A 21774-nucleotide genomic window follows, 5' to 3' on the forward strand; every position below is an offset into this window, starting at 1 on the left:
AAAATTTTGAGACATACATATATTATTGAATTCTAAAAATATACTATATATATATATATATATATATATAGTATATTTTTATATATATATATATATATATATATTAGTAGTCAGATATACTCAAACATTGTAATAAATGACGTTTTTCTCCTTATACATTTTAAAAAATATCTTATACTGGTAATATATCTAAACACTACAAAATAAAGTATATTTATGGAATATATATTCGGTGTAAAGGCCAGTAGGGACAACAGCACTACTACAAACACGATACAAAAAAAAAACTTATTCCTCGTAAAGTCGGACAGGTAGCCAATATTTAAATAACTATTTTTGTAATTTACAAAACTTAAATATTGTTAAGGCATTTTGGAAATACTTTAAATTTAATTTATTTACTATTCAATGATTGGAACATATATTTTAATAGTATTTATTTTATCCTTTAACTTCAAACATATGTCATTTAAACTATTTCAATTTATATTATTTAGTAAATAGGTACAAGTAATACTAATTTGTAAGCGACTTCAAATAGTTCCTCCTGTTTATTGGGTGTGTGAACCAGTTAACTACTGGCACAAGGGACATACATATAATTTTAGTTCCCAAGGTGGTGCATTATAATGTAAGGGATGGTTAATATTTATTACAGTAATGTCTATCGAGAGTGTAGACCACCTACCATCATGTTTATCAAATGCTTTTCCGTCGGTATTTATAATTAAAATAATTTTAATGTTGACTAAACAAAGTAACTGTGGAGTAAAAACTACATACATATTTATTATATATATAACTAGCTAAAGCTGCGGCTTTACCCGCGCGAAATTTATTTTTGCGCCTTTAGACACCTAAAAAGTTTCGTAAAATCCACTCCTAACGGCTATCTACATCCTATAAAGAACCTACCTGCCAAATTTCATGTTTGTACGTGATACAGTTTCTGAGATTTCGTGATGAATCAGTGAGAAGTATTTCGCTTTTATATGTTTGTATATATAGATTTCAACTTACAAGTTTCATTTAAATATACATATTTTTATAACAATCGTCATAAAGTATTTAATTTATATTATTACTATATGCGATGACAATCAACAAATGAAACTACATATAACTACTGCAAAAACAATGGTACCCTATATTGTATCGGATGCTAACTGCGTAGTATGAACTTGACCGGTTTATTTATTATCAATGCATATTGTTATATTCGAATTACTTGAAATTAATTAGTCGCTTTATAATTTATTTATTAAATAATAATATTTTAAAATACTATAAAATCCAATTACGCATTAACGGCCTTACTTATAAATGTTGTTTAATTTTTCACGCCGATTTCGCTCGTTCTGACATAATTAAATTGACATTAAATAAGTCACACATAAAAAAAAATCTAAATTCAATTTTTTTATTAACTTGAAACAACATATACAGCCTGTAAATTACCCACTGGTGAGCTAAGGCCACCTTCACCTTTGAGAAGAAGGTTAGGGAGCATATTCCACCACGCTGCACCAGTTCTGGTTAGTGAATTCTCATGTGGCAGAATTTCGTTAAAATTAGACACACTCAGATTTCCTCACGATGTTTCCCTTCACCGCCGAGCAAGAGATGAATTTTAAACACAAATCAAGCACACGAAAATTCAGTGGTGCTTGCCTGGATTTTAACCCGCCATCATCGGTTAAATTTACGCGTTCTAACCACTGGGCCATCTCGACTCTACAACTTCGAAACATTACACTTTAATAATGATCGTCATAATTCTACCAACGGTTCGGAAAGGACAAACCAGAGAAGAACCGGCGAAAAAAAATCGGGATTTTTACTTTGAACATTAAAATTTTCATATCCTATAAATTTATTAGTAGGTACGTGCGTTTGTTTGTTTGATGTTTCTCGTTGAAAGAAGATTTGGCCAGTGTAACTAAGGACTCGAGAGAATGTGCATTTAAGATTCCATGAGCATTTATGGTGTAAGGAATAAATAATATATAATATTAATGTCTACGTAAGGCCACTACAAGCCATCTGCTCGTCTGCTATTCTATTATAGTTAAAATAATAAGTATTAAAAATCTTTTACTGTACTAGACAGTATATCCGAAAGTTAAGTTCGTATCTTTAATAGCAATTACGAATATAAGGTTGCTTTGTTATTAAAAATATTTATATATATATGCTTTATAATAAATCTACTTTTTTTTTCTATTAATATATATACAATGATATAAATATATAAATTCAGTATTTCATGGCCGTTGCGTATGATATTTATTTAAAGATATTTTTGTCTATTTGCAATAGGGTTTAAGATGATATCAGTGTAAATTACATAAACAAATTCTACGTTCAGAAGTCAAGATTAATGCAGTAAGGTTGAAGATCTGATGATTACGTGGATATGATTATTGGTGCTGGAAATACAGTAATCAAACATACATTATACATAAAAAAATATGTTGGTATATCTTTTTGTTAGTAATTCGTTGCTAGATGGCGCTGCAGCACATTTACTGATATACCGTTCAAGCGATCGTTATGACACTTGGGTGTACAATTTGGGCACGAAGGATACTTTGGCTCAAATCGTTGCCACACATTAACCGGGAATTAAGTGGTTAATTACAGGATAACATTTTATAAGACTTAGCCAATATAAGTACATGAAAAACACAGAGTAAATAAAGGTATGCGAAGTATCTTGACGATAAAGACGTATAAACCTAAAGTAATTACTTTTGTGTCATGTTTTCCCTTGGTTTCCTATAATTTTAATTACATCTTGATATGATAAACAGTTACAATTTGACATTGGACATATTGCCAATTAAATACAACCGTGTGTTATATACACCATAATATTAGATCGTGAAGGTAACAACGTTGTTCCGTGAAAATATGTGAAACTGTAGTTCATGTTTATATTTTCATATTGCTAAAGAATATCAATAGCTCCGAATAATAAGGACGTATGTTCGTATTTGGGATTCGACATTTTGGATTTTATATTCTAAATCAGTAGATGTAATACCGTTTAAATGAAATAAAAATGTTCATTTAAGTGAAACTATCGAATTATTAAATTAGGCTAATGTATTTTGGAATTATTTTAAGAAATTGATATAAAATTGTTCTGAAGTCAATTGAAACTGCTAGAAATATATTGATAGCGTGGAAAATATTTTACAAGTAGTTGATAAGAAATGTTACTTACGTCTCGTTTTTGTCGTAGATCCGGAATGTTTGGTGAGCCAAATCCTGTAGAGACGAGCTCGTCTGGGGCTCAGCAGAGATACCTTGAGCTCTCTGCTTCCTGGGAGCCCTGGATCCTCTACCATATTGTTGATACGGAAAAACGCTCTGCAATTTATCAAGCTGTGAACGCAGTTCCAACATTTCTTGGTCACGTTGCTTAAGCAACGCCTCTAATTCCCTTATCCTCTCGATAAGAGGCTGCATATCGTTTGTAGCCGCTGCATTAGCAACACAATTCTCTGGATCGGAATTCATCGCGCTAGGAGTCCCCATTATACCATTTAATTCTTCTCGATACGTTTCGTCTAAGGCACGTCTATCGCCGTTGACAGTAGGCGCCACGGTAAGCGCTCCTCCACCAGTATTCACTACGGCCCTCGGCTCATCGTCAACAGCTGTTCGCTGCGACGATCCAAAGCAGAGGGTATCGAAACAGACGCGCATTCACTCGGCTACCGAGCCTTGCACCGAATCACTAAGGATTGCACTTGGTTTAATAAGGTTCACGTGTTTAGTTCACTAGCACTGAGTTCGTTCGATGTTCGTAGTCACTGTGTCGGGAAGTACAGGATGTGTGTGGGTTCGTGCGTGCGAGTCGTGCGACCTGTGCGCGGCCAGACGATGTAGTGCTGATACACGATCCAATGCCGCCGTCAGCCCCGCGTGCCTCGGTGACGCCCTGCAAATTACATTTCTCATTATACTATCTGATGTTTGTCAAAATAAATATTGTATAATTATTTTTATATAACAATTTATCTTTCTAAATTTAGATTACCTAATCTGTTTCCAAATATTCTTTTATTTATCGCATACTGTTATAATTTTAAAGAGCCTCGAGACAAAAGTGTAATGTAGAGGCAATTTTGATAGTGATCTTAAAATTATATTATTTTGATAAAATATAACAAAGTACAATTCCTAATTATTATTTAATGTGTTCGTATAATATTATTATAGAATAAGATAATTCATTCACCTAAAATTATAGGCTATTGTTAATTTAAAATGACGGCTCTATTCGTTTTATAAAAGACGAACGTCTAAATTCATCAAATAAGTTTTGAAGTTTATCCGTTGCTAAACGACACAGTATATAAGATATTTTATTTGACAAGTTTTATCTTAGAAGATTGTATAACCGAGATGCAGAGGTCAAGAAAATATTGTACATCCGTCAACACTTATCGTGCGAAACCATAGAATAGTTATAATGATTCTCGACTTCAATTGTTTTATTCTGGATCAACATATAGATACATTTATTGCTAAAATTAAATAAAAAAAATAATAATGAAAAATTTAAAAACTTAAGTAATTACGTAAGCTCTTAAATATAAGATTTCATGCAATTTCAGTTGGTGTACAATAAAGACTATTTTGATTTGATTTGAAATTGAAATACTATTTCGAGATCGCGTAATTATACTTGTATTGCTAAACTGCTATTATATACATGGGCAAAAGTAACCGCTTATTCATCCTAATTTTTTTTAATTCTGATATGCTAAAATTATGATGTGTAGTTTAGAGATGAGCCTACCTTAAGGTACTACCTACTTGATGGTAGTACATGGATGAGGGAAGTGTAAGAAATTGGTTATATTTATAAAACTGCTAATACATACATAAAAGTAATCGTTTAGTAATTATTTATCTTATTTTTTTTTAATGCTGTTATAGTAAAATTATGATGGTTATGATTTATAATACATAGGCACCCGAGTAATTTTAAATACAGTTCAAGCCATATATTTTGCATATCATATCAACATAAGATCATACATATCCGATACTATAGAGATGTTTTGTTTTATGTAGTGATTTGAAATTTATTATCATTATCAATATGATAACACACACATATTTGTATTGAGAGAACATTGATCACCTGATTTAAAATTGCGTATGACCACATGATGCTGGCTATCTAATCTTCGAAATTCGAATTGACGAGTGCGAACGATGTTATCATATCGGAGAACAAGTTCAGACTGGGCTGAATAACGAAGGACCTTCACCGTAAATATAAATAAAAAAAACAATTTAATTTTCGTATTTTTTTTTAAGTGTAAATTAATTGTTAAAGTTTAATTATATTCCTACCGACGAAAGTTTTCAACACCTTGTGATAAATGATAATTTTAATTTTAAATTAAATCATTTTAATAAATTTATATTTTTATAAAAACAATCCTTAATTTTGGCTTATCCTTCCTAATTTGTAGTCCACAAACCTATACAGAGTATGGGATATGCCTAAATATGTTTAAATTTCTGCCGAAACATGAAAGTTTAACTAAAGATTTTTATACCAAACGGTCTACGTGTTGTGTTTTTTAGTCTACAAGTATGTCTTATCAATTGCAACATTTTTTTGTAACTTTAACAGGCAACACTATTCTCGAGATCATAATTATTAGCGTTAGTTATCATTTACGGTTAAACGTCGTATTTTATTCATTTAAAGATTCATTCACAACAATAGTATTACTATACAGTATACACATAGTTCTACAAATTGTTTTAATTTTTTTAAATAGTTAATAATAGCTTCATTCAACTGTACAAACAAAAAGACGCACTTTAAAGAAAATAAGCCGAAGGTGACGAGGCACTCAGCCAATAATAACGAAGATATTTTCATTGCCACTATAGTGTAATACCGATTAAATATCTATACTAATACTATATTACAAATATATACTATATTATAAATGCGAAAGAAACTCTGTCAGTTTGTTTGTTGCTCTTTCACGGTCAAAAAAATTAACCGACTTTGATGTAATTTGGTATGAAGCAAACTTTAACGCCAAGGACATAGGCTACTTTTTATGCCTGACACTTGACGACCAATACCTAAAATGCGAGCGAATCCGCGAGCTGTGTGTCTCGCAGTACATTATAAACTGTAACCCGACTTCCGATACTCCAATATCTTCCCGACTTCGGGAAGATATTGGAGTATTTTTTTTTTATTACAGACACTTAGTTTTATATGTATTGTTGTTATCATTTTTGTTTTTTTTTTTTTTTTTTTCATTTATTTTCCTATTCTCAGTCTCTTTAATGTTATATGTGAGAACTGTTATTGGCCTAATAGTTATTAAGTGTTTGATATTTTTGTTTATCAACGGCTGTATGTTCTCCAATTAAATAAATAAATAAATTAATTAATTCTATTAAAAAGCCGAGATGGCCCAGTGGTTAGAACGCGTGCATCTTAACCGATGATTTCGGGTTCAAACCCAGGCAGGCACCACTGAATTTTCATGCGCTTAATTTGTGTTTATAATTCATCTCGTGCTCGGCGGTGAAGGAAAACATCGTGAGGAAACCTGCATGTGTCTAATTTCAACGAAATTCTGCCACATGTGTATTCCACCAACCCGCATTGGAGCAGCGTGGTGGAATATGCTCCATACCTTCTCCTCAACGGGAGAGGAGGCCTTAGCCCAGCAGTGGGAAATTTACAGGCTGATTATGTATGTAATTCTATTACTAATTTATTAATTATTGTAAAACTTGATAGAAATGTATTTATTTATTTATTGGAAAAGTTACACCATCAACTTATCACTAAGCAATTAAAATTAATATCTGACTTGGGTAACATACAAAGTGATACGTCTTTAAAGGTGTAAACAACATTCGTAATTGTTTCGGTTTCAAATATGGAGTGAGCCAGTAAAAAGACAAATGTTTCTTAAACTGCCAATGTCTTTGGGAATAAAGGAAAATAACTAATACACGTAATCATATTCATAGTTATCTATGAAGTAGCGGACAAGGACACAGGATACATTTTTTTTATTTTTAAATTGTTATACATCTATTTATATTCTTTACGATAAACAAGATGCTTTCCGCCTCTAGGCCGCAGGATGGTGTTATAAACTATATAACCTTCCTCAATAAAATAGACGATCAAAGACAAAAAGGTATTTTCAAATGAAACTTATTTAGAATCATTGTGATTAACGCGAACAAAAATAAATAAATTAATTTAATTTAATTATTAAGTATAACTTCAACTCCACATACAAAGGTGAATTGCACACACTTACATTTTTATAATTTCATTGATACCTCCTAAGATGAACACGTTCAAAACCATCTTAAACGTAATAACATCAATATGAATTAATAGTTTGTAAGTGAAATAAAAGTACCTCGCTTCAAGTTCGAATTACTATGTTAATCATAACCTTACTCTACATTAAAAAGTGGGTGTTTCTGATCTATGAGCCGTTACAGTAGGTGTCTCGTATCGAGTTTTAAATATCTCATATGCACACAATTGTTAAAACACATAAGATGAAACAAAGGTCAATGGAGTGAAGGTTTCTCAATCGTAACACGAATGGAAGAACGTGTCAGGTTTAAATTACATATATTTTATATTAAAAAATATCACTGTAACTTGTTATGGCAGCCACTGAAAACCAGCGCTGAGCTCAGCTAGTTGATTGGTAGCCTTTGTTGCGTCACGAACAGTAATAAACTTCATTGATTTTTTTTAAATTTAAGCTTTGATTATTTAAATGTCTAGATAAACTGTCTAAGCTGAGAAGGCATCAAAAAAAGTTCTAGTAATTTTATATCGTTTCAAGCTTAGTTGTTACGGACACTCAGATAATAAGTAGGCTTTTTTTAGTTCTTTTGTAATGTGATCTCGATATATAAACATACATAAACACACATAAACTAAGAATTTAAGGTACGATTTATTTATAACGTATACTATATTTTAGAGCTTTCCTTTTTTTTAATTATTCAGTGACTTAGTTTCATTAACAAATTTTATAGAATAATTCACGTAAATGTTTATATTTTAATATAATTGTATTATCTACAAGTCAAAGATATATATATTATAATATCTTCAAAGATTAGTATCTAAGAGAAATCCAAATATACAAGTTCATTATCTTTGTCTATTTCAAATTTAGTAATAAAACTTCAGTATAGTAAGATAAAAAAAAAAAAAAAAAGGTAAATTTTTCCACAAATCTATAAAAAGATAATGGATAGTGATTATTACATTGTTTTTATTCATAGACACAATTTTCAAGTCATTCATCATAGATAAATAATAATATCAGCGAGATCTCTTTTTATATCGGAAAAAGGTTTTTTTAATAAGATACTTTTTCTTTATTTAAATAATAAGACAAATGAGTAATGATCCATTTCGTGCTAGATATTCCTAATAGTGTCAATACTCAGACGGCTCTGGCGTCTAAGATTGTATGTCCTTGGTTCTTCTAACATCGGCTAGGGAGCCACTGGGTTATCAGCTACCTGTATAGTGTTATAGGCAGCCGAGGCAGTCCAGTGCCTAGAACGCGTGATCCCTTAATCAAACATTGAGAGTTCTATTATCACTGAATTTATAATTGATCTTGTAATCTCCGGTGCAATCCTGCTCTTTATGAGGCCTTTCCCAGCAGTGGGATATTTACACGCAATCACTTTAATATATATATAGCGGTAGAATGACTAAGTTGTAGGTACCTACCGTGACGGCTTAGCACGACTAGTAAAGTGTATCAACTTACAGACAAAACCGTGATAACTTACTAGTTCCCGCGTAAAACACTCGAAGAACATACCATTCATACACAATTATACAATTATGTCAATGAAATAATACATGAACTTTGTAATGTTTGCATAAAAAATTAAGGACAAAAGTCGTACGTGCAATTTACCGAAATTAACTTAATTGGAGTGAAAAATTGTTAACACGAAAAGATCCATTAAGGATATCGCTTTTGATATACGATTTTTATCAAGCAATATGTCAAATTATCGACACACGCTATGACATTCCATGAATGAAAATAATATATATTATAACGTATCGCTTAATATGTAAATTGGATACGAGAATTTGTCTTACGGTACCACAAAAGGTGTTTTATTCAAAATCAATGGCGTCTACATACATCGAGGAAATAAACTATGAATTATAATATGTATTACGTAAGAATTGTTTATTGTCAGCGATGTTTAATTTTAATCTTTATGTCAACTGTGTAAGATCAAAAATAAGTTTATGCTGTTATAATTACAATTTATTTTTTTATGTAGAATTAACTTATGAATGAAATTTATATTTTACATATAAAGTAAAGTTCGAAACAATTAAATCTATACACATAATTAAATTGTAACGAGGCCGTGTCTGTATATTTTATTATTTTTAAGAAGATAATCTTAAAGAAAATTATAAGAGGTTTTACAGCTGATGAACGAACAACGAAACCCCTCAAATCGGTTAACGAATGTTCCATTTACGTTCGAAATTCAAAACCGAGACTTGTGATCTAATAATAATTGACAATATTTAAATATATTTGTTTTAATTTAATTCCGAATGATTTAGTGTTAAATTTCGTTCATTAGCAAATTAATTACTAAGCCGTTTCAGACGTGAACATATTTAATGTTCGAATGTATGTATATTTAAAACGCATATGCATAAATTTTACATTATAAGTCATTAGAATCAATGCTGATTGAAATTTGTTCTGATTAATGTTATAATTAATACGATACATTAATCTCGTGAAAAACTTTTTATTAATTTAAAGTTACATATTTAATTGCACTCATAGCATTTACATTTTAAGCTAATAGCTTAAAGTACAAAATGTTTATACAAATAAATCAGCTTTACAAGCCAAGATGGCGCATTGAATGTGTGAATTATTTATTGCCTATTTAGCTTTTTAAGAACTATTTAAAATCAAATTACACTAAATATTTACCTTAATTAAAACATCTAAGGAATGATTAGATTAATTTTAAATAATTTAAAGGCAGTGGCGTAGCATGGGGGGTGCGGTCCGCACCGGGCGGCACTTTGCTGGGGGCGGCGCTGCGGAGGTGGAAGTTAGAGAAAAAAAAGTTAATTTCTTTCAGTGTTTTTTTCGTCATTTTTTTTGTTGTTACCAAATACCAAATACTCAGATACCTATGCAGGTTCTATGCATGGGTGATGCAAGCGCAAGCTTTCTCAATAACTATTATTTAGGAAACTTATTTCGTTTCAATGTTATTTTAAATAACTTACACCAGCAAAATTACTGGATGTTACTGGAAAATGTAACCTTGACCACGCTACCGACATTGACAAGGAGGAGTTTGAACTTGAGCGAGGGCGACTTCGAAGTTTTGCCATTGCTACTGGAGATCTTGATAAATTAGGCAAAGCTAATGCAGATCCACTTGAATTATTGGAGTTCACTGTCGAATCTAAGCTCGAAATCTCCGTGCCTAACATTTTCATAATGCTCAGAATATTTTTGACAACTGCTATAAGTAATGCTAGTTGTGAAAGGAGCTTTTCGAAACTGAAATTGATAAAGAATTACTTGCGATCTACGACGAGTACGCTGAGATTAACTAATCTAGCTATATTGTCGATTGAACAAGACCTGACTGATGCAATCGACATTGAAAGTGTGATCAAAAACTTTGCTGAAAGGAAGACTAGAAAAGTTCAATTTTAATCTTTCAGTTGAGGAGTTGAGGTTGTAATGATACTCGTGCGCAAGAGCGTTCGTGAAGTAGGCGATTTCTCCATTATTGTATTACGTTTTCTCTGTAATTTTTCTAAGTGATCTACCTTCTACTCTATGTCAAAAAATGTTAATTTCACTTTTCAGGTTAATGTTATTCAATAAAAGTACTCTTTTTACCATGCACCAATTTTTTTATAATGGATTGCAAAAATAAGAGGGCGGCAAGTTTGGAATCCGCACCGGGTGCTAGTGACCTATGCTACGCCACTGTTTAAAGGCTTATGTCGGCTTCTATTTAAGATAGCGGTGATATGCTAAGTTTTTATTTTTATTTTATAATATAGATATTGAATTTAGATTGCGTCATTATTAATAGAATGTGCAGGGTATATCGATGCTCAATAAATTAATAATGTTTTGATTGAGGTTTCTAATGTTTATTTTATTTTTTCCTCTCAGTCGTCGTTCTCAATGGCAACTAGCCTGCTGCACAAATGTGCGGCCACATACACACTTGAAGTGATTATACCTCAATTAAAGTCCGACGGGACGGATCAGACACGATCAGATATTCAACCGTCAAACAGCAATACAGTTTAGTATTGTTGTGTTGGGTTTGATTGGAAGCCACTGTAACTACATACACAAGGGACAACATCTTAGCTTTCAAGGTCGGTGGTGCACCACTTACCATCAGACGGAATGTTTGCCTACCTTTATTATAAAAAAAATACATACCACCGATTTTACTTTATTGACCAAATCTGAATGGCTCCACAAGACTAGCATTAAAATTAAAAAATGCTTATAATATATTATTTTTATTATTCTAGCGGCGAAACTAAGATTTTATGTAAGAGATAAGCTGTAAACATGAATAATAAAAAAAAAAACATTATTGTTTATGGTAAAGGAAAATATTTACAAAAATTTTGACGTATGCGGACGTAAATGTCAGTGTATGAAAAAACTTAAATAAGTTTAAAAATCTGAGTCGTATTCCGAGAACGCTAAATGATAGCAATTATTTCAGTAGATATAAATGGGTGCGGAATCTTGACGATTTCGTACATATTACGATTAAACGACAGCACAAAGGTTTAAATATATTTATTTTATACATATGTATATATTTTTGCGTAATATTTATTTATTGCGTAAATTAAATAGAACTTTTAAATCAGACAGTTTACTTATATTTAACATTGTAATAATTTTAACTGTCTTTTCATAAATTTGACTATTATTATGTAGTTTTTTTTTATATATTACTTTAGTAATTTTTACTCTTTAAACGCTGAACAAAAGATTCCACAAGTATTTATGGCCTGTATTAGGTTTGTGAATTAATTTCTGTTCTGCCTAATTAAATAAATAAATGAATATACCTATTTTAAAATAATCGTAATATTAAGATATTATATTATATTTTTTTTAATCTCATTCTCCCGGAGCTTCCGGATCGACTATTTATCTTTCAGAATAATCTGACATATGTAGTTAGTCAGTCATTTGCACAAACGTATGTTATATCGTGTAGTTAAGCACTAGAAAAGGAGTTTTGTTTGTTAATTATGTAAATTAGAATGATGGATATAAATGTATTGTGTTCAAGCTGTTTATAAAGAAAAGTATTTGGAAGTTTTAACTGCGATATTTGACTGTTTAAAATAACATGAAAAAATTAGGTAAAAATTATTCGACGAATGTAGACGCGGATGCCTCTTTGCGAATAAACTCAGGTAAATACTTGAAAATATTTTTACAAATCTGTCGTAAAAGGCCTTTTCTGCTTGTTTTAGTAATCTGTGCAATATATATAGCGTTACAATCGAGGTCATATTAATTAACCGCTATTAGTAAAGCAAATACACGAGACACATTTGATACGTGTTGTATTTATTTTTAAAATGTTAATGGCCAATGAGAACGTTTAAAAACTCATTATATTTAAAACGTTGTTATTTAACGAAATAAATTTGGGTCGACCTTAAATTTAAATTATAGCGTTAGTATAAATATACGCTCTACTTTACCCCCCTAAAGCAAGTTTATTAACAATTTTATCGTTTATATGATTATATAATATGTAGAATATTACTGTTAAGCATTTTTAAGTGTAAGTAAAGATTTGATTTAGTATTTTAAATTGGTTAGTATATAAAACGGCTTTTCTATAGGTAATGTCCTTACATAGACATAGACAAATATTTAAACGAGTATCAAATAACTTACAAACAAATTAACTACGATATCATTATATTCGAAAAACAACACTCAATTCTACTTACACAGCGACAAGCGTATGACCGTATTTATCTTTTCGACGAGTGTCGATATAATGAAAATAATTCAATACGTAAATCATCGAAATAATATTATACTTATAATTAAAAATAAAGACGAAGAACTATTTAATATAAACTAGGATTTTTTATATTTACGGCTTTTATGGCTGTAAGGAATGTCGCCTGTGTCATCTAAAATAATTTACGACCTATTTAAAAAAACATATTTTTGAATTTGACATAGACATTATGTAGAATTTCATATTGGCGATGCTACCGATATTGTACATATTAAAATGTGATACTGGTTTATGGTAGAAAAAATAAACTGGATTTATGGTATGATCAAATGAATATACATATGTATACCTAATTGAGGTTATTAATCGTCGGATTAAATCGGTTCGATAATATTTGTTAACAAAATATCAGCGAGAGGAATAAAAAGTGTGGACATACATACTCTCTTTCTCACAAACACTTACACACACATACAATCAAACAAGGAGGACAAGAGATTTATAAAGAAGGGATACAACATATCACCTGTTCGACAAAGCAATAGAACAAATATCTATCGAAGAAGGAGTAAAGACAAACGATCCTTAGATTTACGTATTTTTTGCGATTTGCTAATAGTTCTCATATATTGTGCAACACAAACATTTTTCTTGATTAATACAAAATTATTCCACTTAAATACTTATGTCAACTTTAATTTGATTTTTAAAATTTCTATAACTGCTTCGTGGTCATTCAAAACACCAATGAAATATCAAGAGCCAATGAATTCAAGCTCTCGACCAATGATAGCGCTTCAATTCAATGTCAAATGTTATGTATTTGTCTTTATTCCTCTTGTGGTTTGAATAAGCTACTGGAAGATCCTGACCCGTGGGTGTCATAAGAGTCGATTAACGGATTTTTGAATATCGGAGATAAACACATAGACCAAGAAGTAATCATCTCAAAAACCTGCACAGTAACGAGACACAAAACGAGACATTTTCCTTGCAGTCTTAAAACATACTGCAACACCAAATAAAAGTGATAAACTATAATAATTAAGGGCCTTCGATAAAACTGTATGACGTCATATTTTATGAAACATTTCCGAGAATTTGTTAGATAGATCTAAAGTATTCCTTGGAAATATCTAGAACACAAGTCTATATATATAAAAATCTATGTATTTGTACAGTCACATGTTATTTAATCCTTAACGAGACCTCAACAGCGCGTGTGCTGCATACATTGAACGCATTTTATATTGTTTAGTACTTGTATATATAATTTAAGTAGGAGTTGGATGAGAACAGAAACAGTATAAATATATATATATATATATCTATATCAATACATACTATTTAATTTTCTATCTGTGATATCACTCTTAAAGTTAATATGGCTATTTGCGAACTGCCAAAATCAAAACAACATTCTGTCTGTTTGATCACAGAGCCTTATTTTTATTTTTATTTAAATGGAATAGGCAGACCGACAAATGGGCTGGCTGTTGATAAGCGGTCACAGCGCCCCTATGGGCGCTATAATTATTAAATTAGTGTCTATACACTAATTTAATAATTATTTAATGGGATTGAATAGCCCAAACAAGAAAAACTACCGAATTCGTGTCTTAAAGTTATCGAGTTCACGAAACGATAACGGAGTATGATCATAGTAAGTACCAAGAAGAAGTAAGCACACTACGAGTTGCGAGAGGCAGCTACGATTACCTTAGTGACGTCATCCTAACGTGAGTAAAGACGGGCCCATGTGAGAGAGACTTTACCTTTGGTTTTACCAAAGGATAAAGTGATTTCTTCTCGCGTTATGAAAAAATGATGAGATTAATGCACACAGGAGATATGTTAACTACACGATGAAGTTGCTCGCTAAGCCGCCAATTAATTGCGAAAACGTTCGAAATAGACAACTTCACACCTTATTTTATTTTACAATATTTATTTAATTATAAAATTAAAATTCTTAAGTGTTACAGCGGTGGTGAAATTGAGAAATTAAAGAAAATAAAGAATTATTTGCATGTAGAAAAATATACTATTTTTAATTACGCCGAAGCAATAGAACTTCTCATACGCGTAAACAAGTACTCGTCCCCTTTTTGTAACAGAAAATAAAAACATATACACATAAAGATAAAACTAATAACGAGCGATAGTTTATATATTATATATATTTAAAATGGTACTTTACTGAAAAACTGCTTTGCATATTACATAAAATATATTTTTTGATTTATGAAATTTGACGTGCCTTGCAAAAGTGAAAATGTATTTATTTATTTAGTTTACTTTCTGTAACTTAACATAAAAAACAGCATTTTACGATATTTTATGATGATTTATTTTATTATTTATAAGTTTTAATATTGAATTGAATTATTTTTCTTCAGTGTGCTAGAGTCTAGATAATATATTGCGCAATTTATAAACCAGAAATGGAAATTTTACTTTATTTATGTTCCACGAAGTCGCCATTGCATACAAATGCAATAGAAGAAGTCTGACCATCGAGTTAAGCAGTGACTATGTTGCACATGTTGGATGTGTGTGCACGGAATAAAATGGAATCAAAAAATATTATTTAAAAAAATAGTATACATGTATTACATTTATTAACTTAGCTGCTATTCTTTCTAAATTTAATTTTTAAATTAAGAAAAAAATGAAAATCAAAATTTCGTGCTGCCAGAATTAGTTCATTGAAACAACTGCAACTATAGGGACGTTATTCAAATCTTATACAATTTAATGTCGATTACGATACGAATACTTTTTCGCAAGTCGTCATTTTTCTATAATTTCGATCCATTTTATTCTAGTGTACAATTGAATCATTCTGGACTGTCAATTGAAACATTTTGATCACGCAGACAGACCTTAGACTCTCGCCTTATCGAGCGCTTACCACATGATATGAGCACATCAATGTACAACTTACATAAAACACTATATAAGTTTTTGCTCTTATGTATAGCATTTTTAATTGCCTACTTAAGAGAAACATAAGAAATAAGTTATGCTAGTAATATTTGCATCAGGCAAGAATACGAAATTTACGCTTATCGCCTACTTTTATAGTAACTATATAACTAAAACCTTCTCCAAAACGCGCTGGATTTGCTGGAATTTTATGTATATTGGTTTAAGTAGTTCTGTTCGGTTAGGCGTCACAGAAACGTCTCATTCTTTACAACAGATTTACTTTCACAAGACAAATGAATTATTATTATAAGGTTCCAATACACGTATCGTTTCTTTATTATACTCACAAGCAAAGAGGACTGTCGTTGAACCAATTATGAAACATAAGCAACCACTTAAAGCTAATAAACTTCAATGTTTATTTTTATAATATCAGCTTCATCTATTTATAGATGGCTCTCAATTTGTTTCAATTCAACAGTGCTTGGGTTGTATGTACAATTATGTTATTTACGAACATATTTATTTTTATATTTAGAAATGCGTATAATTATTTAATCTTTATATCATGACGGGTTTTAAGCAATTAAATGAAAAGTATCGTGGGTTTAAGATTACTTGAACATTAGATAGTATTTTATCAAAATTTATCAAGCTTTTTATATTGTTTTTATATATCTACATGTAATATAATAATGTGAGTGTACTTACTATTAATTAGATGCATAGAATAAGTACCTACTACGAGTTATTTAAAATGTTATAATAATATGTTACTTTTCCGTAGTATCTATTGTCGTAGTCGTAGTCTCATGTCGTAGTATCGATATAGTGTTTTATGAAAGTAATAGGTTGTGATTTATTTTTAAATTTAGATTTAGTTTAATTTGCTAAAGTTCTATCAAAATTTGACTTTTAAAATTGGTTTTGATCTAATAGACCGACCAAGTTGAAAAAATACGACCATTAAACGATTACAATTTTTCTTTTGCTTGCGAATGTGCAGCTCTTTTAGAAGATGACGCATAATTTTTAGATCAATACAGTTCCTTAACACACGTATTATATTTTACGTTTAATTTACTTTGGATAGTATATTTTTTTCTAAACAGAAATATGAGATTTATAATATAAAAATAAGAAAAGAGGTACATTAAAATTTCATAAATAAATTTATGTTTTTATTTTTAAATACAGTCTTTTTTCACTGTATAAAGAGCTTGAGCTATTCTGTAAGAAGAAACTCGAAACTCACTGCAGAAAACGACCGAGAAATGTCAGAAAATGACATGCGACAATGACTATAATAATTATAACATTTAAAGGATACTCGCATCAAAAGAGCGTATCACTGGCTAAGTGTTTTTTAACATTTCAAGAGCGAGATGCGAAATGAGTTCTTTATTACTGTTAATAAGAGTTTTAAAATTCGAACCTATAGATAGTTTGAACCAAATTAGACGCTTCCGCAGAGATGCTGTCATTAAATAATTGAACAAACCAACTTCAGACCTAGAACAACTTGTACTAGCATTCAGGGCGTCCAATTCAGGGAATAAGTTAGGGCTAGTAGTTAGCATATTTTATCTGTAGAAAAATATAATATTTAAATGAATATTTATTTATAACATTCTATATAAATTGAAATTTCCAATAAAATTGATTTAAAATTTGTTTAATAAGGTTCTTCAATGACATTTGAGTCATTGCGTTTAGTACTAATATGTTGGTCATGAATCTACCACCATTATGGAATGTCGGTTTTACTGAGAATCACCAATAAGACCTCGGAAGGTTTACGTATAAGAATTAGCTTTTGCTAATAGGATAATAGCTATTAATTTCAAATGATTTCACGGGTAGTTTAAAACATATCATAAATCATTTATAAGCTTTATAAATCTAATTAAGCCATTCTAGTTTTACACATGTAATTACTATAAAGATTACCGTTTTATAATAAATACGACGGACGAACTAGCAAACGGGGATTGGGCACCAACACCCATAAAAATTGTAAGAATTGTGAGTTGTAAGAAATATTAACCATTCCTTAGATCGCCAAGGCGTCACCAACTTTCGGAGCAAAGGAGTTAGATATATCTGAGCTTGTAGTAACACTAATTTTCCAAACATTGAAAAGAAAAATATTAATAATAAATTATTGTTCTGAACTACATTTCAAAAGTGCTTGTAAAAGGGGGTTGGTACTCACCCATAGCATTTACATGTAATGTAAACAATAATTTGATGGTGAGCATACATTACCAGCACGCAAGTGACTATCCTTATGTTGACTAATTCACATTATATATGTAATGCTTCTACAAACAATGCAATACAAATTTACTTTATAATTAAATTAATTTATATTACACCAAAATACGAGACAAAAATAAAAAAAAGAGCAATCGCTTTTAGACACTTGGGTAGAGGGCATTACAAAAAAAAATAGCTAACACTATAATTTAGATCTCGGAAAAAGATAATATCTAATTAAATATTTAAATTAAGTTGGACAATTGACAACCCTAAGCATGTTTGTCAAGGTATGTTGTTTAAAATGCGATCGCAACAGATAATACCGAGTAGTCGATGATAACATGCTATTTAGATCGCTTTTTCTCAGCATCAGCCTATTTTAGGCATGTTTATTTGACCTTTTAAATTTAAATTTCATTTGGAATCTCAATACATATTTATATCCATATACAGATTAAAACTTGAGTGTAAACACTTGAGTAACATAATTTAATTAACTTGACTTCACGAAGTTAGATCTTTTATATTTATGTTTATTTAAGTAACATTTTCAATAATACCTTTTCGGGATTTACACACATCTTCGAAGCACTTAAGTGAAGTAGATATATTATATAATAAGTACTAACTTCTCAACTCTAAAAGTTGAATTTTTGTAACCATAAATGCCTTGTTTGGGGATGATTACGTTTAACAATAAACTTATATTGCAAATTTCAACTTTTAGACTTTGAATTGAGTGTGCGTCAGTCAGGCCGGACAAGCGACTTTATAAATACAAGATTTTTATTGGCGTTAATATAATTCAGTAACATATAACTTATGACAAAATATAAGAACTCATTACTGACTTTTTATTGCATCATTGACAATTGTTCAAGCATTCGGTGTTGAAGGAACTTTTATTTAAAATCCATTCTGAACAAAATATATCTGTCAATACCAGATGTTGTGCTTATAACTTCGTACTTACATAAAATTGATAAATACTTTCTTATTACGAGAAGTAAAACGATATCGGCGAACAGTAAAGTATCAATCATGCCTTTGATCCGTTTGACATTTATACAAATCGGTACGAAATAATTCATATATTTTTTATCAGATAAATACAGTGTCTAAACATAATTACAATAATAGGAATATTGATGGCGCTGTCAACAAAAGTTTTATTGCAACCGGTTTCTTATGAAATGACAAATCAATTTTATTTTCCGGTGATATGGATCTGTGCGGACCTACCCAGTCGTAAGTACAATATTGTAGTTATTTTATATTATATATGAAAATCACGCTCTCTAATTTATTAAATCAATTATGGACAAACTAAACTATAAATATATAGGTTATATATATAGAAATCTCTTATAGCGATGTCTACTTAGCAAATGTTCGATACATAAATAAATAAATGTAATACCGTCAAATATATTGATGTTAATAAGAATTATAAGAGTATTGGCTCGGTATAACTGTACGGGTTTTCGTTGAATGAGCCGTTGCAATTGCACAGTAATATAACGTATTAAGTCCCTCGGTTAGCGGCGCGAGGCGCTTTGACGGTTTAAAGGGAATATAAACATATTCTTGGTGTCAATGTCTATTGGACGACGAACCAAAGTAATTATTTATTATCAGGTGGCATTTCACATCGTACCTATTTCTGATATATATAATATAAAGAATATTCTTCTGTAAATAAGTCAATCTAAAAATGAAAGCAATTAACGTTAAAAACGTTTTTTCCATAAATCGCTTTCGTCGAATACGTCCATTTTAAAAGTCCTTATATCGTTTTAACAAGGAAATAAAAGAATTATAGAAACATTGCGTTATATAAAGTAAGCAAAAAGCGATTTTAAAGGAAAGGTTAACCTGACCGGTTGATTGATAGTTCTGAATCAGGTGCCGAATGTGGCAGTTATGTGGAACAAAAAGACAAAATTAAATCTAACTATTTTAGTAACATTTAAAATAACAAGTTTTGTGAAATCAATAGGAAAAAAGAATTATTTCAAACGTACGAAAGCTGTATAATCTGTATTTATAAGTAAAGTGTATTTAAATAATTAAAACTAACAAACAACTTAATTTATTAAGTATAAGGCACCATTCATTTATTACGTAAGACGATTTAGGGGTGGAGGGGGCTGGACCATGTCTTATGTTTTCTTACAAGGGGGTCGGAAGGAGTTTCGATAGTTCTTACGTAAGATCGAAAAAAATAAAATTATTTGAAAAAACGCGGAAAACCGCGCGATTGCTGAGGTTCGCTCGGATGCATCCCTTTAGAACCTTTGCAATTAATAAACACATTTCATAAAGTTGTTACTTTGAAAAATAAACCAAACGTGTATTCATTTTCGCCTTTAGATTCTTACGTAATAAATATTAAACAGGGAGGGAGGGGGTCGGCTAGTTCTTATTTCTTCTTACATTAGGGGAGGAGGGGGGTCAAAAACTAGCGAAAATAGTCGCACGTTTACGTAATAAATGGATGGTTCCTAACAGACAGTTTTGAATAGTTATTTTAATATATATGATAATTAGATGCTAAGAGTCAGTGAGGAACTCAGTCGCTTTAATAATAAATAAACTTAATTCATGAAAATTTACGAATAATTTTATGCCGGATGTAAATTGATGAATATTAATTATACACGTTTTTGTCATCTAAAAATATATTATGTATATATTCATCCTTTTTTAATTCAAGCAGTGAAGTTATTTATAATCATATGTATCACATAATTATAAATAGGTATTATTTAAAAATATACCAAGGACATACGAATAGCATTAATTTCAAAAGCAGACCGGTGTTAAGAATTTCCTTCAAGTAAAGTTCATCAAAATGAAGAAATAATCGTATCCATACATCGCAGTCTTAATTTCAACGAATTAAATAGCGATCATATCAATACACGTGTTTTGGGCGGCTACCAAATAAATCATACAATCATATCGATGCGAAAAAGTAAAAGTAAAGGCAACACAGGTGGTATGACTTTTAATTTAATTGATTTATGCTCTCTTTGGTCCATTTGTGTATGTAACCGGTAATTTGATAAAATGAAAGATATTTACTATGTGACTGCGACGTCCGTTTCGCGGCGTTCTTTATGACATAGGGCGTGGCTTAATGGCTTGAATTATTATACAATAAGGAGTATTTATTTTGGTTTATATGTCTAGGTTAAATTAACCTTTATTTAGACTCGCACAATGATCTTGTAATCATTTTATTACAGTGAATGATGACACGTGTATACTTAAACATTTTAAGTGTTATTTTTTACTAATTAATGTTCATAACATTTTATGCATTATTTTATAATGTAAGGCATAATTTGAAACATAAAGAATCACCATAGCGAAAATAAAAGTACAGCATTCTGTTGATACAAATAAAACTCTGTGTATGAAATTGAATTGATGATAGTATTTCTTATTATTATTATATATTTCTTA

At 30.4% G+C, this 21774-nt stretch overlaps 1 protein-coding gene across 1 annotated transcript in view; it reads right to left on the bottom strand.

Moving 5' to 3' along the window:
* Window positions 1-21774, bottom strand: part of LOC113400360 (cGMP-dependent protein kinase, isozyme 2 forms cD4/T1/T3A/T3B) — a 147863-nt gene that overhangs the window by 90394 nt on the left and 35695 nt on the right. Inside the window, exon 2 of the mRNA XM_026639910.2 lies at window positions 3230-3949. Within this exon, the coding sequence (XP_026495695.1) occupies window positions 3230-3714 (485 nt within the window). The 5' untranslated portion in view covers window positions 3715-3949. The remainder of the gene's footprint in view (window positions 1-3229; window positions 3950-21774) is intronic.

Source organism: Vanessa tameamea, chromosome 17, assembly GCF_037043105.1.
Source record: "Vanessa tameamea isolate UH-Manoa-2023 chromosome 17, ilVanTame1 primary haplotype, whole genome shotgun sequence".
NCBI lineage: Eukaryota > Metazoa > Arthropoda > Insecta > Lepidoptera > Nymphalidae > Vanessa > Vanessa tameamea.